Raw genomic sequence first — 22,688 nt, 5'->3', positions numbered from 1 at the left:
ATACCCTAGTTCTGTACCTTACTTGTCATAATTCACAAGGCCATTCAACTCATTTATTTTATTTGCCCAAAGCCAATACCCTACCTCACTAGTACAAGACAATAGTGTCCCATGTACAAGGCTGTTATGTCCCGTGTACCAATAGAAAAGATGGCTATGGTTCTTTGATCTTTTTTAATTCAAACAATTAGCCAATGGAATAACAGGGATGTCACTACAGGGATGTTGCTGCTAAAGTAGCTGCGTCAAAGTTGATTCCCTAGCCATTTGATTACTCGACCACTTGAACCTAACATTGGATGCATGATGGCAATCACAGTCTCCAATGTGATTTTGCCTATATTTATTATTTATTTGATTTAATTTTTATTTATTTTTAACATACTGTACAAATTAAAATCTATGTATTGAAGCTTCAAATGTAAATTGTAAATACAACGTGAATTCTGAGTATATAAAAAATAGGTTGCTGTTTTTCTGTAACAAATTGGATTTATTTCTTAAACTTAGCCAACCTACCTTGTGTACTAAACTTATGTTCATGGCTTTACAACCGATCCTATTTTAAATGTACCTTATTTGACCTGTTCTGTAGTTTGTTCTATGACCTTGGCATGCACTTTTTGTATGTCGTTTTGGATAAAAGTGTCTGCTAAATAAAATGTAATGTAAGGTAATGAGAGGATTCTGTAAAAAAAACAAAAAAACACAGTCTTGAATGCAAACATGAATAGCACTGAACTCTGGAAAATGTCTCTTGTTCATTTTTCTCCGGGGGGGATGTCAGGGTGCAGGGAACGCTTCATCATGTCAAACATGTCAAAGCCCTCAAATCCTGAGGCTGCCTCAACAGTCACACAGGTCCATATGGTAAATCCTCCATATTAGTCAAATAACCCAGCATGAAGAGTGTTGTGCTTATTATCAATGCATTTATCGATTTATCGGCTTTTTTCATTGGAAAGAAACCATCATGCCTTACCTCTCCTCCCTGCTCACCAATCCTCCAGATTTCAAAGGCTGTGTGTGCTGTCTGCCTGTTTGGTACATTTGCTTGTATAGACTGGTTCCTTGGATCTGCCTGACGTGATCCACCCTTAGGGAAAAATGCACTGTGAACTTTGTTTCCCATCAGGATTTTGGCAGCAAATTTCTTGTTTCCATTTACTCTGCAGCCCAGGTTTTTGTCTTCGTTCTAGGTCTTTTGTCTTCCTTTTTCATGCATTGCAAAGTTGGCTGAGTTTACTGAATGCAAGTGGCCATTGTTTTAATTGATTACTGGTTGCTTATTGCTTTAGAAAATATCCTCTCTCAAAATGGATGACTGTGACACAGAACTCTTTTTTAATCAAGCTTTTAATTTGTCAAGCCATAGTGTGGCACAGAATCTATACTGAAAGTTCACACACAGGGCAGGCGTCCAGAACTACAACATTGATTAAACGTTTTTTGAAAGAAATTGAACTCATTTAACAATAATGATCTTGCAAATTATTTGGAAAATGAATTACTGATAATGCTTACGATGACATAATAATGTGTTTTACATTTCTGCATATTTCCAGCTGAGTGAAACTTAAATCCTGGATAGAATACTACTGTATGCTACTAATAGTTACATTTCCTGATTGTATCCAATAAAAATACAATGGTTACATAACCTGTGGGTGAAGGTAGTAGTATTGCATTGCACCGGGAGGCAGTGGATAATGTACACATTGTCATGATTATGAAATTAAATCTCATAGACAGTGAATCTCATAGAGATTCAATCTTCCAAGAACTCAAAAGCATAGAAAGCAGCACATTTCAGAGACCTGAGAATAACTGCTTGGCATGTACCACATCAATGATGTGGCAAGATATGCACCAATTTCCCGTTTTCTTTTTTGTTTGTTTCTACTTGGAACAACTTTACTTTTACAGCTGATCTGTGAGTCTTTGTTGGTCTCTATCATAGTCTGCCTATCTAGACTTTTGGGCACTTCTTGTATGAAGGTATATTTTTTAGACACATGAATATAAACTTACAACTAGTACAGCACTACAAACAAATCCATTTGATAATCCTGCAATTAGCAGAAACAGTAGTGGGAATATGAGCATTTTTTGTTGTTTTGGTGTTATCAGTTCAGTTGTCACTGAAAAGTTATTAATGAAAGATGTATAATACACAGAACTAATTTGTGGTTAGATTAATATTCACTGCCCCCAAGTGAGCCAATTATTGCAGTTATATTTGAATCTGCAATAAATGCAAATAAATATCAATCATCCGTCTAAACTTGCACAAAGATGTCACATTTTACTTTGTATCATGTACAAGTTGGATCATGTTTTACTCACGTAGAGATTCATTGTGACATACACTTTGACCAGGAGTGCCCAAACCTTGAACACTACTGTAATCTTTCAACATTCAGTAAAGATTTAAGCATCCAGATGTAAATATAGAACAGATCAGCTAATGATATACACTGACCGAGCAGTTTATTGGGAACATTTTTACTTTAATACACCTACTTATTCATGCGATCATCTAATCAGCCAATTGTGTAGCAACAGTGCAATGAATGCAATCATGTAGATACGGGTCAGGAGCTTCAGTTAATGTTCACATCAACCATCAGAAGGGGGAAAAATTGTGATCTAAGTGACTTTGACCATGGAATGATTGTTGGTGGCAGAGAGGGTGGTTTGAGTATCTCAGAAACTGCTGATCTCCTGGGATTTTCCCACACAGTAGTCTCTACAGTTTGCAAAAACTGGTGCAAAAAAAACAAAAACAAACAGTGAGCAGCAGTTCTGCAGACAGAAATGTCTTGTTATTGAGAGATGTCAGAGAAGAATGGCCAGACTGGTCAAAGCTGACAGGAAGGTGACAGTAATGCAAATACACACATGAACATCTCTGAACACACAACGCATCATAACATTAAGTGGATAGGCTACAGCGGTAGAAGTAGGCTACAGCAGTAGCAGTGCTTGGTGAGTCTATGTACTTGCTGTTAAACCATCTTTATTGTTTCTCTTGTGCTACTCCTAGTAGCCATGAACCAAACAACATCATGAACTTGTCAGCTGAGGTCACAGTGTGTTGACTCCCCCGGTCAAGTAACCTGCTCACAATTTAACCTGTAAATAAGCATCTGCGTAATGCATTGTTAACTGGAAGTTTATCAAATAATTAGAAGATACCAGGCAAATGCATGCCCTGTACTGTATTGTTTATCCAGCAAAGACACACTTTGAACACTTATTTAAGAATGACAGCCAAAGGGGAAGCTTAAAACAATATGGCACAAGTACTTTTTGTTAATTTGTGGTACTGTATGTTTATATAAGGGCAGAGATGTTGGCTCACAGTTTGCCTGCTGATGAAGCCTGCTGTCGACTAGCATATACCCTGGGGATAAGTAGCAGATTGCAAAACACAAATGTCAAATGTGAAGTTTGGTTTTCAAACAAGGACATGTTCTCACAATTCAAAGAGTCTTCATTAAAGGAAAGAAAACAAACTCAACACCAAAAGGTGTTCTGTACAGTTCTGTACTGTAGTTAACTACTGTTCCAGCACAGACAAAAATAAATCACTTGTGTTAGCTGAGACTGTTTTGGCATAACATTGCACGCAAATAAATAAGACAAACCGAAGGAAAAAAGACATACATACTGCAGCTCTTACCTGAAAAATAACTGCGCTTTACCTTTTTTCTTGCCATCAAGAATAGATAACTTATATAAGGGCTGATATTAACAATGGTGGTTATATACCAAATTACAAACACAATACATACAAATGTGACTATTTAGTTGGAATTTCAATCATGAAAAACATGAACTGCTACTACAACAGACATGTTTTGAAACAATATTATCCATAAGGTTTGTTATGTCTTAGAATTCCGCTTTGAAATATATGGTGAATGCTTGGTTCTCATTTATATTTCAAGAGGATATTAGTGATGGAAACTACATTGTAAGAGACTGCATTTCCAAGATCTCCAGTCAGTATTTTCTGCTGAAAAACAACAACACTCAAGCTTGGTTTTGAAACCACTGATATCAGGTTGACTGGTTCAAACCAGCTTCTGTTTGACATAGTTTGACCAGCTCGAGCTATGTTTTGCAACAGACAAGCTACCAGCAATAGTTGGTTGACCAGCTCATACCCAGCTAGACCAGCTTCATGACCAGCTTGGCCATGCTGGTTGACCAACTCAAACCCAGCTAGACCAGCTTATGGCCAGCTTGACCAGCTCAATTTTCAAGCAGGTCAAGCTGCCATAGGTGGATCTTACAGCAGGGAGTAAGTATGAATTCCTTGCTTTGAGTAAATGTAGAAGATGAAGTGTTCTAGGTGCAGTTGGTTTCTTGAGCTGTGCTTTTATCAGACTTGCCCGAGCAGGCTGGGCTCTTCTAATCCAGTCCTGCATGCTGCTGCTACTGTGTCCAAGAACACCAAACTAACTAAACTCTTTGGTTAACTTCCAGTTACAGTTTTATTATTCTTCTGAATGGACTTGAAAAACTTGCTAAACATGAATTTCCTTATTTGCATATTATGGTATAACTATTCTCTAGTTAGACCCATCATAGATATTTGAGGAAGACTGTGGAACACAGCTAAGAGGTAATGTCATTCAAGACAAATACTGACATGGGTATTTTACACCAGACAGAAAAACCTGCTTGTTGAATGACCACCTGGGCTGAAGCTATGGGCATTCATGTATGGCTGAGGTCAGGCTCACCTCATATGTAATCAGCCTTCAACTACCATGGGTCAGTGAAACATTACATTACATTAATGGCATTTGGCAGATGCTCTTATCCAAAGCGACGTACAGTTGATTAGACTAAGCAGGAGACAATCCTCCCCTGGAGCAATGCAGGGTTAAGGGCCTTGCTCAAGGGCCCAACGGCTGTGCAGATCTTACTGTGGCTACACCGGGATTAGAACCACCAACCTTGTGTGTCCCAGTCCTTTACCTTAACCACTAGGCTACAGGCCGCCCACTTACCAGGACCATATTTCAAAAGTTATCAAACATTAAACATACCAATACGAATATAATTACTAAATTCTTGGCTCATAAGCAAGTACCTTCTGAAATATAATCCATAGATGCTGTAGTATGCATAAAATAATGAATGTTATTCTTTGTTCTGTAAAGTCTTTGGCATCATTATGGTCGAAGAAGTGTACAGTAAGACCATTTTTAAAATCAAAAACATTTGTTTTTTATTCAACACCTTTTAAAAATCCCTTTCATATTTAGCATTTTTGTTATGTTTACAAATATTAAGTTATTCACAAAAATAAAATAACTTATACCACAGGTTCAACAAAACCTAAAATATTAATTCATACACGTAATAATAAACTGCATTTTGTTTTGTTAATGCTCTAGAATGTCAATGCCATCAGTCAATTTCTCCAGAGTAACAGCTGTGCAAACTGCAGTGTTATCCATGTAGACTCATATACTGTACAGATACAAACTTACTGTTCATTTGTGAAAAAACAGCATATTCATTCTATAACCTCCAATAGCCACCATGAAGCCACCTCACTGTCATACATCAAAGAAACTGTGAAACTGTGACAACAGGAACAATCTTACAGGCACAGGGTAATTTCTGTGTCTGATATGAAATTTGAATTGGTGACTTTTTATATTCTAAAAAGAAGGGCAGTGCATTAAGTTGCATCAAATAGTATTTTGCAATGATGATACAAATAGTGGGAAGAGAAGGTGCATTGCAGTTTTGGAGAATATTTTTTCATGATCACTATATTTTTATTCTTGTCTCTACGCACTAAAATCCCATGCAGTTGTTTTACTGAAGAAAAAAAAGAAAAGGTTGTGTTGTGAACCGTAAGAACCGTCGTCCTCTGCTGCGACTGCAATTAGCTACCAACGAGGGTTCGGCTCCTAATAAACGTATCCATTTATTAAATTATTTAATTTAAAAATACTTTGTGAAATAAAACGCAGTGCAGATTCAAACTCCGATGCCAGAGTCCCCGGTCCTCCGCACTCCGAACGCTCGAGTCCTGTTCTCGGCTTCCATCTTTCACCGATGGAAATGGCAGTCCTATCGCTCGCAGTCTTTTAGCAGTTCAAAAAAAACAAAAAAAAACCCTCCGGAACCTTCTCTCATTTGCAGACGCTGACCCACTCTGTTCTCCGGCACTCCTCACACACCACGTAGCAGCACCAGTGGAACTTGCAGTTGCAGCGTTCGCTGCGGGTCTGCTGCAGGATGTTGTGGCCCCGGCCGCAACAGAGACTCTCGCAGCGGTCCAGCTCCTGGCTGGTCTTGTTGCAGATGCGGCCCTGCGTTCCCGCGGAGTCCGAGCCGGGCTCGCGCTCGCAGAAGTCGGGCGACTTCTCGAAGTAGACCAGCTCGTTGGCCCGCCGGCGGTGGGGCGTGTGTGCCGGCTCCACCTGGCCCGTGTTGCGGTTGTGGGCCTTTATGAGCACGGCGATGTGGAAGCGCTCCTTCAGCTGGGAGCCCACCAGCCGGAACTCGGGCGTCACCTGCCAGCACGTCTTCAGCTGGCAGCTGCCCGACGTGCCGTGGCATTTGCATTTCCGCTTCATGTGGTCCGTCACAGACTGTCGGGAGGGGAAGAGGAAACGGACAGGTCAACATCCTGCTCCCACACGCATCTGCGGTCTCATAATCTCAGATCACACATAGCCCTGCTTTGTACTGTGTGCCCCCCTAGTCATTTCTCAATCAACAGGGTAAAAAAAGCTACCGTGAATTCCCTCCTCTGCGACCACCATCTTGTTAACTAAGGCTGATGTACTTCTCTGTGGACTGAGGCGAGGAGCAGCACATCAAAGCACCCCATTTCATCTGAGAACATATTGGCTTTCTTTTTTTGTGTTGTATGTGTACAATAGTAATCAGTAGATAAGGAAAATTGCAAGAGATGAAACATAATGATCTGCGTTGGGCTCCGCTTAACGGTAACACGGTGTGTAACTTTAGGAGCTTCATAAACACAAACACAGACTGAAGCACTTTGCGAGAAGCTGTCCTTTTCCATGACAAGTGCGAGTTCCCATCTGAGGCCATCCCTCCCACATTCACAGACCTCCTGTTCTCTCAACAATGCGCTCGTCTGTCATCCAGAGGTATAAACTTTTAGATCCAATTACCAACAGGAAAAGGGGCCACCCTCGTCACTGACAGCTCACAGTTCTCCCGCCCCTATCAACACTGCTCGCATAAACAGTCACCGAACGCTCACCGACTGTCGAACACACACCCCCAGTCCTCACGTAATCTGCTTATGGGCGAACCAAGACCGGTCAGATCATGCCTGCTGTATCCTTACAATAATGCCGCTTCAACACTTCAAACTGCAGTGAATACCAAAGATGATTGAACTCTACAATGATATATAATAACCAGCCCATCGCATGCATTCACACCCCATATCTTTTTTCACCTGAAAAAAAACCCTGAAAAAATTATAATTTAGTTTTATTCTGTGCTCTTCCATCTGAATAGAGCGGCTTTCAACAAATGTTTCCTGCCTCTTTGTGCTAACTCACTCGTGGCTAAAAGTCAAACAGGCGCTACAGTACGAGCAGGTGTAGGTCTGTTTGGGAGAAGCAGATGTAGGTACGTTTGGGAGAAGTCTGGTGATGCTGTGTGACATAGCTTGTGTGCTGCGGGTGTCCGTTTCAGAGGGGGGGACAGGGGGGCTCGCTGGAGTGAGCACGGAGCAGAGGCGGTATGTGAATGCGCGCGGAGATGTGATGAATGAGAGTCAATGTGTCATCCCTGAAGAATGATGAGGCTGGAAACACAACAGACCTGACCGCCGCGCAGCCAAAGCTAACAAAGTTATGTGGTGAATCACACCGTCCTCACCGTGCAAAAAAAGTGTCCTCGCTATCCTATCCTATTTCACCCTTAATTCATCATACAAAGGAAAGCCATTTTTTAACAATGCCTGACAGGCTGTACACTAATTTTAAGAGAAAACGGGTCACACCTTCCTACACCTGGTGGACTACGCTCTCGAGAGTAGCACATTTATTTTCTTTATTAATCTTTTTTCCACAAGGAATGCAAAGACCGAAAAGTGTTGAGACTTAAACCCATAACGGATGGAAGCTCAGCCTTTGTCTCCTATGAAGTTGTCTTATAATGCCGCAGTGAAGGAGATCAGATGTATGGTCTCCAGTAGCCAGCTGTCCGGTTCCTTCTGGGCCGGTCCCAGGGGGACCCGGAGGCAGAGGTGGCGTGGGTGAGTGGGTGACAGAGGAGAACAAATGAACAACAGATCTTGTGAAAGGCAGCGCATCGGATGGGATGACAAATCCTTCATATCTTGCCCGTTTGGAAGAGGAACTTTGTCAAAAAGCACAGGCGGGCGGCTAATCTGTGAAAGGAAAGGGCGGATAGGTTTTTGGTTGCAGGGACTGGTGCTACCTCTCGCGTCTAGCTCTTGATCTCTCTTTCATTGTGCCCACACCTAACACCGTTTGCACTAAAACCCCTTTTGTATAGCCTCGAGCCAAAGTGCTAACCAAAATGTACTGGAGCTGGGTACCAAAATCTGTTTTTTAGAGTACTGAACAAACCTTAATGGAACCAACCAGAACTGGAATCTGTCCAAATTTTATTGTCAACTTTTAGATTTATCTTTCCAATTGCAGATTCAGAATCAGAGTCACAGAATATCAACTGGATATCAGACAAGCTAGACAACTATCATATCGCCACACTGTTTCAAAAATCAAGCAAGTTTATACATTACATTCTGCCAGTTTTTCGACATACTGCTAGACGTAAAGTTGCTTGTTTACTGTCAGTACAGAATGGACTACCCTGATGATTTATATCATGTAAGCTAGCAAGCTAGTTCTAGATTCAATTCCATAAAAATAAAACTATAAATGAATAAACTTGGTGCAGTGCTGATATGAGGCAGCATCATAGACAGTTAGCATCATACCTCTAGCATCACACTAGCTATAGTTACTCACAAAAACCTCCTGTCCAATTCACCACAAGTTCTTCTTAGTTGTTTAATAATAAGATTATTGTTATTCAGCTAGTTTGTTGGTTCAAGCCCCAGTGTAGCCACGATAAGATCCACACAGTTGTTGGGCCCTTGAGCAAGGCCCTTAACCCCACATTGCTCGCCAGGTGCCACACAGTGGCTGTCCACTGCTCCTAAGTAATTAGGATGGTTACCCCACAGGGTTCAATGAAGTATAAAGTATATCAGTCACTTAGTAGGATCCTTCATAATTATGTGAGTGCTTGAAGAAAATGTTTTGCTCCAGCATTTATTGGTGAAAGGTTTATAACATACAGTAGGCTACATCTGGCCTGGTCTCATTATAAAGACGTGAAACAAGCAACTCTATAAACTGGCACCAAGCAGAGATCAAACAGGGTATATTGAAGGCCATGGGCAATTTGTAGTAAGTTGTGCTTGTAAATGATTCTTGATGTTCCCTCTTCAAAAAGTAATAAGGAACAAAAAGTAATAAGTTCCTGCCCCAGTGTAATTTCCATGTTACTCCTACTCATGTTTTTTGGATATAGAAAATCCTTTGCCTTACTCACAAGTGAAATCATGTCTTTCTGAGTATTATATCTGTTATGAAATGTACATCAGCTTGATTGAACTATTTAATGGAATAATTAAAAGAAGAAGGTACGATTTGGCTGAATGTCCCATATCTGTATTGTGTACCTCAGGACATGAAAGCATCTGTAATAACCAGCCAGGCTAACTTTAGTGAAAGTAATTAGCCATCCAATTATGAGCTTTGTAATGTTTTACTATTTAAGACAGATGAACTTACTCCAGTTCTCCCATTAAATCAGGGAACCAATAATGTAAGGTTTGGTAAGGTTTAACTTTTGAGTGGCATAAAAAATAAAAGTGTCGCCAAAATTATAACGGCAGGATTGCTTCCCAAATTCACGTTCAGCCAATCAGAAGTGAGTTCTAAGATGAAAAAAATATTGTTGCATGATCTTTCATTGACAGTTTCTTTCCATGATAGACATGCCACTGCTTCCCATGCATTACACAACTACAGTATAGCATCTAGGCAAACGCCAACATCTGGGCAGGCGTAGGGATACTCCTGGATATAAGCGGTAAGAATCTCCCACATACCCTCATTCCCTTCACCCCCCGTTAGCTTGCTAGCTAATTTGCCAACTGTGCCTTTGGTTTATTTTAAAAAGTGAGTACAGTAGTATGAGGCAAAATAGTCATCCTCCATCTTCTAAAAATGACACTTCATAGAACGATACAGTGGAACATTATGGAATAATATGATACAGTGTGTATGCATGTGAAACCTGTTATAGTTGTTGTTCTCAATTATAGTTATATTGGTGTAAATGTGCCTTTACAGTTACTGTACTTCCTGTTATGCATAAACAGAAAGTGTTCCCGTAGACCTATGAGGTACTGATTTCTGGTTTGAGGTCACATGTAATGATGCCATTTTGTGCAGTCCAGTAGGTGGACTGATTGACTGGATAGAACATAAGAAATAGCTGGGGCTCCTTTTGATGGTGTTAAATGCATACCGTGACCTCAGTTTCCACACAGAAGACTTTATCAGAGCAATCAACAGCTGTCCTGACCAGACTGCTTTGGCTTGGTCTCCACCATAAATACATTGAAATGCACCATGCCAAATATTTTACAGTGAAAACAGATTAGGCCCACATATTAAAACTTAATTTGCCAAAGACATAATTTAATGTCATATGACTGCCTACCATAGATGGGGTTCAGCCATGTTAGTTAACCGCTGCGTTATTGTTAATAAAGGCAGGATGTATTTGCATGAATACAATCCACTTTTGACAGTTAAAACTTCAAAACAATTCACTACACTGGCAAATTGTAAACTGTCATTGTAAAACTCAGTGAAAGACAGTTGCCGTGAAGAAATTGATGTTTTCATATTCAAATGATCTTTGTTGCTTAACGTGTTGTCACCAGACTCTTGCGCGTGCGTGCATACAAACATACAATACATAATGAAGTCCAGTTTCACCAAACTCTATGCTGCAATTTCCCCCCTTTCAATGTCTCCTTTCTTCCCTGATAAACTTGTCTTAAAGCTGTGTTTTGGGAAGGAAGGGCCGATCTCTTTCTACTTTCCGCCCTGTTTGATGTCTCCAATCTTTTGCTGGGTTAAAACATCTGTTTCCAAACAGCCAGCAGCGACTAATTAGAGCTTTTAACAAGACCGAACGTCGTGAGAACCAGAGGGTGGGCATGAAGGGGCTTGTATACCCCACTAAAACCGCCACATTCCTCCACAAAAGAAGTCTTTTGGGAGGTGGGGTTGTGGGGAGGAGACATGGGTATGATGTATTTTTGGAGACCTCACCTGTGAGGGCTTTCTCTTTTGATATGGGGCTTTCTGCGCAGCTTGAAAGTCCTCAAAAGATCTCCTTGTTTTTCATCTTTTTTTTCTTTTGGAAGTTACCTGTAGTTTTGCCATGTTGTACTAAATTACGTTGACAAGTCAAAGTATTTCTGCCACTGAGTTTGAATTTGAACATAAGTTGATCTGTGGTGTGACTGATTCGTAGTTGTGACCAGTTATTGTAGAATAGAACACGTTGTTACTGAAGGTCCAAAAACAAAACTGGTCATGAGGGTTAATTGGTATCATGCCCAAACACATTGGTAATTTAGGACGTAATGGAAATGGATAGGATGGATAGAATGCATGCAATAACAACGCAACATATAAAATCAAAACTAAGCAATGCGTATTTTTAAAGGCAACATTTTTTTTAACCAAAAGGCCATATTTGCATGTTTCCTGAAACCCGTCAGACAGGTTTCTCATGCTTGCTACGAACAATTGAATTCAAAACCGTGCCAGCTGTTCTCAACATCCGACCTCCCCTCCCCCAAGCCCTCCTCTCTTTCACGTTAACTTATATTTTTCAAATTATCTACGCCTCTCACCCATCTTTCCCTCTCTTCTCATCATTATCATGTCTTATTTTTCCCCCTCACTCCCAATGTACTCTCATTTTTTTCATCTTCTCCTCCTTCCTCTTTCCCCTCCTCTCATCTCCATCTGTCTGTGCTGACCTCTCCGTCTCTGCACCTCCCTCATTTTCCTCTCTCTTAGTTTCTCCATACTCTCTTTGCTTCGTTAGTTCAGAACATCCCATGAAGTATATAGGGACTTAAACATCCTCTGTCTTTGGACTAAGTTCAAGCCTGTCCTCAGACTGTCCCCAAAGCAGTCTCTTAAAGCATCTATCCGTCATCAGCGTTGGTGGATTTAGCAACATCTGTCCTCACTGGTGGTCACAAATGTTCGTTTTCACACTACAAATACCAGAGTTCCATTTGAAACGAAGCTTTTTACCCACAGTGCTTTAGTATACTCATTATGAGACCCCCCAATCTGAATGATAGGAGATCAGTTTCATACCACAATTCTACAGTCGGACAAACAGCGTGTGGTTTTCGTAGTGTTCTCTATCAAGATGAATTCAGATGAAACGTCCTCCCACAACAAGATAGCTGCACATTTGTGTTTTGTCTAAATAATCAAGAAAGCCAAAAATAAAGTGATGAAAAGATATAAGGCCAATTATACAGGAGGAAGTGGTACACAATGGGGAGTTTTCTGCTCATTTTGCGTGTATTGGTAGACTGAGACCAGTTGGAGCCGATCACTATCATTTGAAGAACAGCATTACACTGTAAATATGAAAGGTTTTACAAATACAATGTGTTTTTTCTACCATATGTAAACAGAATGACATAACATTTCTTGAATTGTCGTAATATAACTATTCTAGTGTCGAGCACAATTCTTGCTGATAGTAATTAGAGACCAAATCCCCCTCTCCTGCTAGCAGTTCAAGAGCCCTGTAGATTCATAATACTCAGTCAGATCATGATCAAAAAACCTACAACGAGCATACTACATTTCTGAAAATAATTTGTGTCTTTTGTAGCCAAACGGGAAACTGAATTTCAACTTCTGCATTGATTGAAACTAGTTTAGCTGTGTTGCTACAGTACATCAACGTTGTGCGACTAGTGTGAGAGATGACAAAGATGAATGCAAAAGCTTATCACAGATGACTATTTGAATGGCAATGTTTAATTTGGGAGTGCTTTCAGAAGAATGCGGAACAATGGCGGCTACTTCCACTCGTGTTCCTTGTCAAAATCGCTGTTGAACGGTTCAGAAAAAACAATTTCATTCAAACCGGCATGCTCAGATAGCAGGTAGATGCACCTAACTGACTTCTCTAAGCCCCAGTTCACCCCAGGCCATTCCCTATATTGCCGTCAAAACAGGGGAATTCACAAACTTGTGTTTAGTGACATTTTATAGTAGTAACCCATTCATCTCACAGTTGTCACATTTATTAGACGCTTGAATTGCTTGGCACAGCCCCAGACACCCTGCTATGCCCAATATGATTCTCACACATCAAGACACATTTATGTGGATTACTTTTTACACTTACTGCTCATAGCCCTTAGTGTAAAATACTGCCATAGGCACTAACCCATGCACAATCCATCAACAAAAGACCTTTTCCAGATCATTAACTTTGCTTTGCTCAAACACATCCATCTTGTTTTTGCCATGCCACTTATTATGCACACTCCTCATCACGCTCCCCGGCCGTGCCCATCCACTCCAATAAGGGAAATACTACTGGAGCGTCTGTGTACAGTATGCTCATTTTTAATTTACTACATCTAAATAACATTTCCTCAATGTGAAATTTGCCATCACGTTCATCATGTTCATATATTCAGCTGTATTAGAGTTGTTATTAGTTAGTCAAAAGGCATTGTCTACTTGCACGTGAACCTCCAATTTGGTTTTTACTATATATATGCTCATCACAATTAGCAATAACACGCAGTCAATTACTGTAATAGGGATGTGTTGAGTGTGTCATGGAGGAGTGTGTCATGAGTATCATGTGGATGTGTGTTGAATCATAGTGTCATGGAGTCTTGGTTACAAGCACATTCTCTCAGAGTGAGGTAATCACGTAGACGGTACATTATGAGAGTGAACATGTTTGTGACAAAATCCTTCCTCCCCTCTAACTTTATCGGTAATTGAGGGCAATAAAATATGTTCTGAGTCACCGAAACTGCAGTCCTCCACCTCACACGACTCGTCACGGTTAGGGGCGAGTATCGTATACGCCGGTGCTGAAACGATACTGCCTCAACCGAGAACTTCTTTCGTATTTCAATGGCAAAATGAATTTTTTCAAATATGCTTTGTTTGTATTATATTGCCTTTCATTTTGACCAAGTCTAACATTAGCTAACTTGCTAATGGAACCTGATAATGGTACTGAGTCAACAGTGGGAGTGGGAGATTAGCTAGCGGAGGTGTGCGGAGTGGGCATGGGTAAATGTTGCCTCTGTTGCCTGTAACTTACATTTCGGAGCACCAGAGAACAAAGCAAAACAGTGGATGTTTCACTCACTAGCTCAGGCATTGTACTTTAAAGCAGCACTGAAACAGAGAGCTGAAATCCGCACTGCTATTGGGTCCAGTAGGCCCCGACCCTAATCGCGGTACTGTAGCGTAAAAAAAAGAAACGTCTCACCTGCCTGCCAACTCTGTTGTTGTGGAGCCTCATCCTAGCGTGAATATCCTTGTACGTCTCGCGGGAGTCCAGGAAGTCTCGGGAGAACTTTTCCCCGAATTCCACGTCGGGGCTGCAGCCGCCCCACTCCCAGGAGTCCTGGGGCCCCAGGGCCTCGGCGGGGAAGTGCTCCATGACCCCGTGGACCATGCCCTTCCCGCGGTGGATGGCCTCCAGCTGCAGCCGGTTCAGCTTGACCCGGAAGGCCTCCTCGTCCCCGCGCCTCTTGGCGTCGCAGCCACACGTCTTGAGCTTGCCCATGGCGCAGGCGTTGGACACGGCGTGGACCACGCCCGCCGCCGCGATAGCGTAGGCGAAGGCGCTCTCTCTGAAACCTGGAGCGCGCCGTGGAGAGAGAACGGCGTCAGCGCCAGTGACTGGGAGTGCTTTCTCACATTGTGGATTTCACATATCTCTCTTCTCTCCTGCTCCTCTATACAGCATTTCACCGCTGGATACGTACCCTGTGTAGGGTACGTATACAAATGAGAAGTTGCAATGGTCCCATCTATCTGCTGATGAGAGGTTGCAATGGTTGCAATGGAAGGTGCTCTCTCTAAAACCTGGTGTGTGCGGTGGAGAAAGAACAGCTTCATCTGGGAGTGTCTCTTCTCTCCTATTCCTCTGTACAGAATTCCCCTCATTCACCTCTCATTTTAGTGTATGTACCCCACATAATCGGTACCTATTGGCTGATGAGAAGTTGCAATGGTAGTTTATAGTGACTGTAAATGGGCTGAAAATATAACAATGAAGTATCACCGAGGGATGTATCCACTACACATCCGCCAGATATCTATTCAAAGTAATGACTATAATAACAAATCGTACCACCCACAAGTAATAAACACAAGTGGCTAGCGTGACTACATCTGTCGATGGAGAATGGCGTAGGTCTTCATGGCTGTGAGTGTAATCGGGCAACTATGGCCTGGCATGTGTGAACTCATAGAGGCCTGTGCAAACAGCCCCTGTGTGCCTTCCAGTGTAGCCTTACGTAGCTATTGAAAAACACTGCCCATTTCTTCTGAATTGTGATCGTGATAGTGTTACCCTCAACCTCATCCTCTATAGTTTGTACAGGGAGGGCTTGATAATGAAACAAAATGAAATATCGATAACAAAACAAAAACTACTGCTCTATAGCTCGAGGGGTAATATAGCTAGCCTAGCTAGCCAGCCAGCTAGGCAGCAGCACCACCAAAGGATGGAGGCGGGTGAAACAGTAGGTTTGAGAAGGAGGGAGAATGGGATATGGATTTTAGCATGAGAGAATTCTGGAGTGCCATAAACTATAAAAGGAGATATGCAACAAGACTAAAATATTTATTGACCATTGCATCTTGAAGGACCTGAACCCAATAGGTCAGAACCTGGTAATACATTGAAACCCATTTAATCCCCACACTGGAATAGATATAAATGTTTTGGACTGATATAAGTGGATATTGCAATGCAATTCCTCGTACTGTTGATGATGCTTAACACATAGCATAATCACCCCATACAAATACAATTACCTGAAGCCACAGATTTCCCTTTGCAATCACTTTAATGAGACAAGCCTGTTTGTGTACTGGTATACTGTACTGAACAATACAAAATGAGGCAAAATAAACTCTCAGACATGCAGTAATTGAAACTGAACAGACCCCTGCCACCTTCTTAATGTATTTTCTACGAAAGATCCATCACTGAAAAAAACAAACTCGATTGTAACTCACAGAAAAGACAGGCTTGTGCTCCTGTGTTACTTTTCTGTACCCAGGGGGTGTATTGTGCATTCCAAACATGTTTACAATTAACTGGGCTACTGTTGGCTGATGTTTCATCTGCTGTAATCCTATCCAGTGAAGTCTTTTAACTTTAATCATGCGGGCCTGCGTTCTTCAAAAAGTAGCAGCAAATATACTGCTGGTACGACAGTTAATAAAACAAACTGACATGCAAATAATAGAATCATGTTTATTTATTTTTTTAAATTCATAAACGTAAATATAAATATAATTTGGATAGGGGGTTTCATTGGAAAATCTTTGCTTTGAAGTTAATGCGGACCCTTAAATTGCTTGAAGTACTTCAATAGATCTGGGGTTTAACTAAAAGGGGGTTTCCCCTTATTTCCCAGGTTGACATGAAGGCTGCATTTCAGCCCAGCTGGCTGTTTGCCCATCAGCAGTAATTGAGGTCCATAAAACACCTTTTCTTAAAGATGTCTTTCAGGGACACACACGGTATGAAAGAGACACATGCTCTGAGCAACATGAAAGTTTTCTTTTCAGCATTTTCTGTTGAAAGACTAAGAAGACATGTGACAAATAAAATTATAAAGTCTTTACAAAGGAAGGGTTGCTTAGATGCATAAAATGTAGTCTGTAGTTGATTCTGTTTTTGTTTATTTTTCATTGATAAATACAATAAAATAATGTAATAGCAATGCTACAATACTTCACGTTGGAGAATTTGTATTAAAAACACTATTTTCTACTGTTCAGCTGATCCTTACCTTAATCTGAAATGATATTTGCCTTTGTAGTCTCAGTCCTACCAGTTTTAACAGGTTTATTGGCAGTGATGTCAGAGTGTTGAATGCAGATTGGAACTTGTCTCATGAGACCTTTAAATTCAGCCTCACATAACCCCTCTCTCCTCTTTGTGTCCAGCAGGAATTTGATGACGAATCATTGTTGAACAGTTCAATCAGGTGTGAAATGGCAATGTCTGGAATTTGCCTTATTTAAAAAATGCTCCTTCCCTGAAGGTAGAATAACCTCAGAATTTGGGATTGTACAAAGACGCATAATAAAAACACACATACACACACACACACACACATACACACACAAACAAATGTGTGAAAACACAGCTGCATGCACACAGAAACATAAAACACATACAGAAATGTGCATACATGCATGTACATACATATATAAACACACAGCTGCAAGCACACAGACATATTAGACATGCACATGCATGCACATAAAAAACACATAAAAACACATAAATTAAAAGCATGCACACACACACACAACCACGCACATAAACACAAACACACAAACGTAACCAACCACATGCGCCTACACACACAGACTTTTTCATGTATGTCTGCATGTGTCTTTGGTGGAGGGGTAGTAGATGGTACCTAAGGCAGCTGAGAGACACAGACATGGGAATGCTGTTTCAGCATTACCTCTGAACAGATCAATCTTGAAAATAATTTATCATGGGAGACACGCCCAACGAAGCTGAGGGCAGAGGAAATGGGAAAATGAATTAAAGATCGAAGGAAACTGTCACTTTGGGTTACAGAAACCAACTAAACAGGTTTCTGCTTTTCGGCACTGAGGAGTTGAGAAAGCGCTGACAGCAAATTCACAGCCCTCTCACTGAACGCACTGAAAAAAGAGTGAATGCCGCAGCCAGATTGCAGCAGCATATATTCACTACAAATAATGCAAAATACATGTCAAATATTGTTGTGCACAGTGCATTAAATAGTTTCGTTTATTTTTCCAGGGTGCACAAATTTTAACCTTTGCTTTGGAATTTTAGGCTATTTATTTCTCTTAACTCACATTGCAATTCTTCAGGGGTTAGGCCTTCTGTGCTTTGAATCATTGACATGAAATGATATTTAAGAGGAAATTGAATCAAACCGCAGGGGCCCTTCCTGCAATTCCTCAAAAAATACCAAATATGAACAAATGTTTTATTTTTCATTCATGTCAGTAACTATCAAACACCCAGTGATATTGAAGAAATAAAAAAAAATAAAAAAAAGAATACTACTTGCTTAAACGTGTTCGAGAAGTTGGGTTGTTTGAATGCCTCCCCAAGGCAGGAAAGTTGTTTAGTCAAATTCACCTGAGTGCACACCAGGCCAGTGTTGCATATGCATGATGCAGTATAACCGGAGACGGAAGCTAAACAGGGAATCGGCGGTCATCACAGGAGTACGTTCCTCTTTAGGGCTGACACTCTACCATAAGGGAGGGCTTCTTGTCGGTCTCTCACCTCGGCTAAACACCGCGCTCTCGTACGGGATCTTGTTCCTGGTCTCCAGGCTGGAGCAGTTCCACCGGTGCCCTCTGAACTGGTGCTGGCATTCGTGGATGGCAATCTGGATGCCTTGGATGGCGGATGCGGTGACGTCGGGGTTCCGCATGCACAAGTCCAGTTGCCGGCGAGTCAGGCCCGGAAGGGTCAAACAGACCGTGTTTGCATTCAGAATGGGGTCGAAAGGGATCTTCAGCCCCAGTATTTCATTGGAATGTACCCTGAAGTATAAGAAAAATCACTCTTGTTAGTATTTATCTAAACTGTGAAAAAAGCCTTAAACTTGGATTCTAGCCATTTCCAGTTTATAGCACAACTAGTATCACAGAGTGCCAGTACAATGCATCTTTGGAGATCCTGTACAGAGCATGTAGACTATTGTCCAATTAACAATTAACTAACAATAAAAGCAATACAATTAACAAATGAAAAAAACTCACCAAACTGAGTTTGTAAAGAAAAAGTGTAACACTGCATTTACTTGTAAATAAGTTATGGACATATGTTGAAGTGGCTAAAGTTCAGCTTTAATTAGGCAGTATTTACATCCATATTGGGTGATCATTGTAGGAATTACAGCCCATATATACATAATCCCCTCATATTAGAGGACCAAAAGTAATTGGACTGTTGGCCGCTCAACTGTTTTTTGGCCAGCTGTGTTTATTTGCATTATTAGTTCATGCACAAGAAAGCCACAACAAAAGGTCTGAAGGTGATTCTAGGTTGGGAATTTGCATTTGGCATCTGTTGCTGTTGTCTCTCAACATGAGGACCAAGGAAGTGTCAATGACAGTAAAACAGGCCATCACGAGACTGAAAAAGCAGAACAAATCGATCAGAGACATAGCTGAACACTGGGTGTGTCAACAGCAACTGAACTCACCAGTGCATCCTTGCTCCCTGAAATTACTTAGTCAAAAGACCTGGTAGACGACAGAAAACCACTGTAGTGGATGACCGGAGAATACTTTCAATGGTGAATTTAAAAAATAAACTGTGATTTCTTAAAGACTCCCATAAAGAGAAAAATACCCCGGCCATAACCTCAGTGGGTTCATCATAAGATGCAAACCTCTGGTAAGCCTCAAGATGAGAGTGCCTGGTTATGAGTTTGCCAAAAAAGCACATAGAAGTCTGTAGAGTTCTGGAAAAAACAAATGGACAGACAAGAAGAGTATTATCCTGTAAAGAGATGGAACATGTGAAGTAAGAAACCACTCATGACCCCAAAGCACCCTCCTCATCTGCAAAACATAGTGGAGGTAGTGTTATGGCTTGGCCATGTATGGCTGCCACTGGATCTGGCTCACTTGTCTTCTTTGATGATTTGACTGCAGAAAGATCTTATCTGAAATATCTTATTTGCTCAGATCCAACCAAGTGCCTCAAAACTCTGTGGACAACACCTCACCTTGCAGCAGGACAGTGACCCCAAACATACTGTTAATGCAACCAAGCATTTCAGGGGCAAAAGTGGAATTTTCTGGCATAGTCAATCACCCATCCTCAATCCAACTGAACATGCATTTTCCTTGCTGAAGTCAAAACTCCCCTGGAACAAACAAGTCCTAATAATGGCTGCACAGTCCTGGCAGAGCATCACCAGGGAAGATATCCAACATCTGGTCATGTCATTACTTCAGATTATGTTAATTTGTGCTAATAATTTTGTTCTCCTAAAATGGGTGGCTATGTATGAAAAGGCCAGTAGTTCGTCCATGGATCACCTGATATTGATGTTTATATATATATATATATATCTCCATCCATCCATCCATTATCCTAACCTGCTTATCCTGAACAGGGTCGCAAGGGGCTGCAGCCTATCCCAGTTTACATTGGGCGAAAGGCAGGAATACACCCTGGACAGGTCGCCAGTCCATCGCAGGGCAAACACACCATTCACTCACACGCTCATACCTATGGGCAATTTAGACTCTCCAATCAGCCTATCCTGCATGTCTTTGGACTGTGGGAGGAAACCGGAGTACCCGGAGGAAACCCACGCAGACACGGGGAGAACATGCAAACTCCACACAGAGAGGCCTCGGCTGACGGGGATTCGAACCCAGGACCTCCTTTCTGTGAGGCGGCAGTGCTACCCACTGCATCATCCGTGCCGCCTGCTATATATTGTTCATCGTATGCATACAGTACAAAGTGCTTGGGTCTTTTCTGGAACTAATGGTATGCTAATAAATAAAGAAAAAAAGAAATATTTAGCTGAAAACGCAGATTGGTGTGGAGCAGATTCCTTAATAAACCAAACTGGTGTTTCGCCTCGGATGGACATACTGGATGGCTTAGGTTCGAAAGAGTTGATAAATAAATAAATAAATAAATACATAAATTCGAAGCAGTTTCAGTTTCAAATAAAAGCTTCAATTCAATATGCAAAGCAATTCAGATTTTTACACTATCATACCGGCCAGAATGTGACATTTGTTTTTCAAAAGACACAATATCATGAGGCACATTCATGCGTTAATATCAACCGGAATTGCCTCTACATTCATGTGGTTTTCAGAAGTTGGGAGTTTTCCATGCTTCTTCGTCGGGCGTTAAAAAAATCCTGTATACGTAATTTATAGGCTACGACAACGCGATGAGCAAACGAGAAAGACGGTAATAAATGCAAATAATGCGCAAATAATAACAGGCATTTTAGAGGCGCTTTTGTCATGGATGGACAAATGGTAAAACGTTAGCATAAGACTGAAAACAAACGAATAAAAGTAAAGATTAGTTCTACAAAATAAATTATTCAGCTTCAGTACTATATTGCAACTAATATTGGTCCATACAGCATTTATAAATGCACTTATAAATGCATAAATAGGGTTTAAAAAGCATTAAGAAGACTTAATTGCCTAAAGGTAGGCTACTTACCGTTGCATAAGCAGCGCCAGCAACATCAAGGACCGGAATAAATGTAGTAGCAAGAATTCCATTGTGTTTCTTTCAGACAACACTTTAAAGTCCCGTTTGAGTAGTGTACTGATAACGCTGATTATCGCTCCCTCTTTAAGATGTTAGGTTTTTCAAGGAAAAGTTTCCCTCCGTAAGTGTAAGTTCCGGCAGTACGCGTGCGAGGTGACAGGTCCTACTCAATTTTGTTTTGGTTCTGTATAGATCCGATAAAAAAGGCGTAAGCAGCCAAAAAACGACTGTACACGCTGCAACTCATTCATAGAATGCAATCGTTTTAGTTTGAAAGTCAGATTTTTAAAGAAGTACATTGGTATGAAGGAATGAATGAAATTCCCTTACATAGATAATTCTTAAGATCCCAGGTGATATCTGTATTGGGGTACACCCGAAAAGCTGAACGTGGATTTTAGATCATCAGCATAGGCTACTATCTCCAGTCTAAGTGGCTTGTGATGTTTTGCTTATCCTGAAAGCATACAAAACTACTGCTCTTAGCACTCTGCCAGCCTACTTTTACGTCACATGACAGTAAAGAATCGACGCAGAAAGAACCCCGGTATTACCAATTTAAATGAAATATTCGGCTGTAAAATATAACACGATTTATCGACTTATTTTTTCCCCCACGTGATTATTTTGATAATTCTCTGATACACGGATACGCGATTCTGGAAGTTCACCTTTGAACTATTTTCGTTCAGTTTAAGTCATACAAGAAGTTTAAGCACCGACCAGTCTTCCATTTGATTACTGAAACATTTGGTATTAGCCTACTTTGGTGATTAAAAAACACAAAAGTTGGCTACAAATAGGCTACAAAAATCAAGAAAATAAAGTATGTTCGGTCAAGTCTAAATTAAAATAAATAAATAAATAAATAAATAAATTAATAAATTAATAAATTAATAAAATGAAACATTGCCCATACATTATGATACATTATGACATCCATTGGCCCTCTGCTTCCGCTTCATCATATCAGGCACGCACCTTTAGATTATTTAGATCCTTTT

General features: G+C 40.8%; 1 protein-coding gene across 2 annotated transcripts; it reads right to left on the bottom strand.

Moving 5' to 3' along the window:
• Positions 1-6,164: 6,164 nt before the first annotated feature.
• LOC133116555 (protein Wnt-10a) lies at positions 6,165-22,127 on the bottom strand. 2 transcript variants are annotated; one of them, XM_061226234.1, is made up of 4 exons: positions 22,015-22,127; positions 18,700-18,962; positions 14,644-15,017; positions 6,165-6,626 (listed from the first exon to the last, which is right to left on the bottom strand). In XM_061226234.1, coding segments are annotated over exons 1-4 (1,101 nt in total). In that variant the 5' UTR covers positions 22,017-22,127. The 2 variants fall into 2 exon arrangements, with proteins under 2 accessions (XP_061082218.1, XP_061082217.1); XM_061226233.1 differs by having other exon boundaries at positions 21,634-22,103.
• Positions 22,128-22,688: the final 561 nt, after the last annotated feature.

The sequence above is a fragment of the Conger conger genome, chromosome 17 (genome assembly GCF_963514075.1).
Source record: "Conger conger chromosome 17, fConCon1.1, whole genome shotgun sequence".
NCBI lineage: Eukaryota > Metazoa > Chordata > Actinopteri > Anguilliformes > Congridae > Conger > Conger conger.
This window is presented reverse-complemented; position numbering and strand designations above follow the sequence as displayed.

Bases quoted from the DNA above. Each gene is read 5' to 3' on its own strand.
- LOC133116555 (XM_061226233.1), bottom strand. From the start codon at position 21,695: ATGGAATTCTTGCTACTACATTTATTCCGGTCCTTGATGTTGCTGGCG. The intron at 18,963-21,633 runs GTAAGTAGCCTA...CTTATACTTCAG, and splicing joins CTGGCGCTGCTTATGCAACG to GGTACATTCCAATGAAATAC. The intron at 15,018-18,699 runs GTGAGAGACCGA...GGCGCGCTCCAG, and splicing joins GAGCGCGGTGTTTAGCCGAG to GTTTCAGAGAGAGCGCCTTC.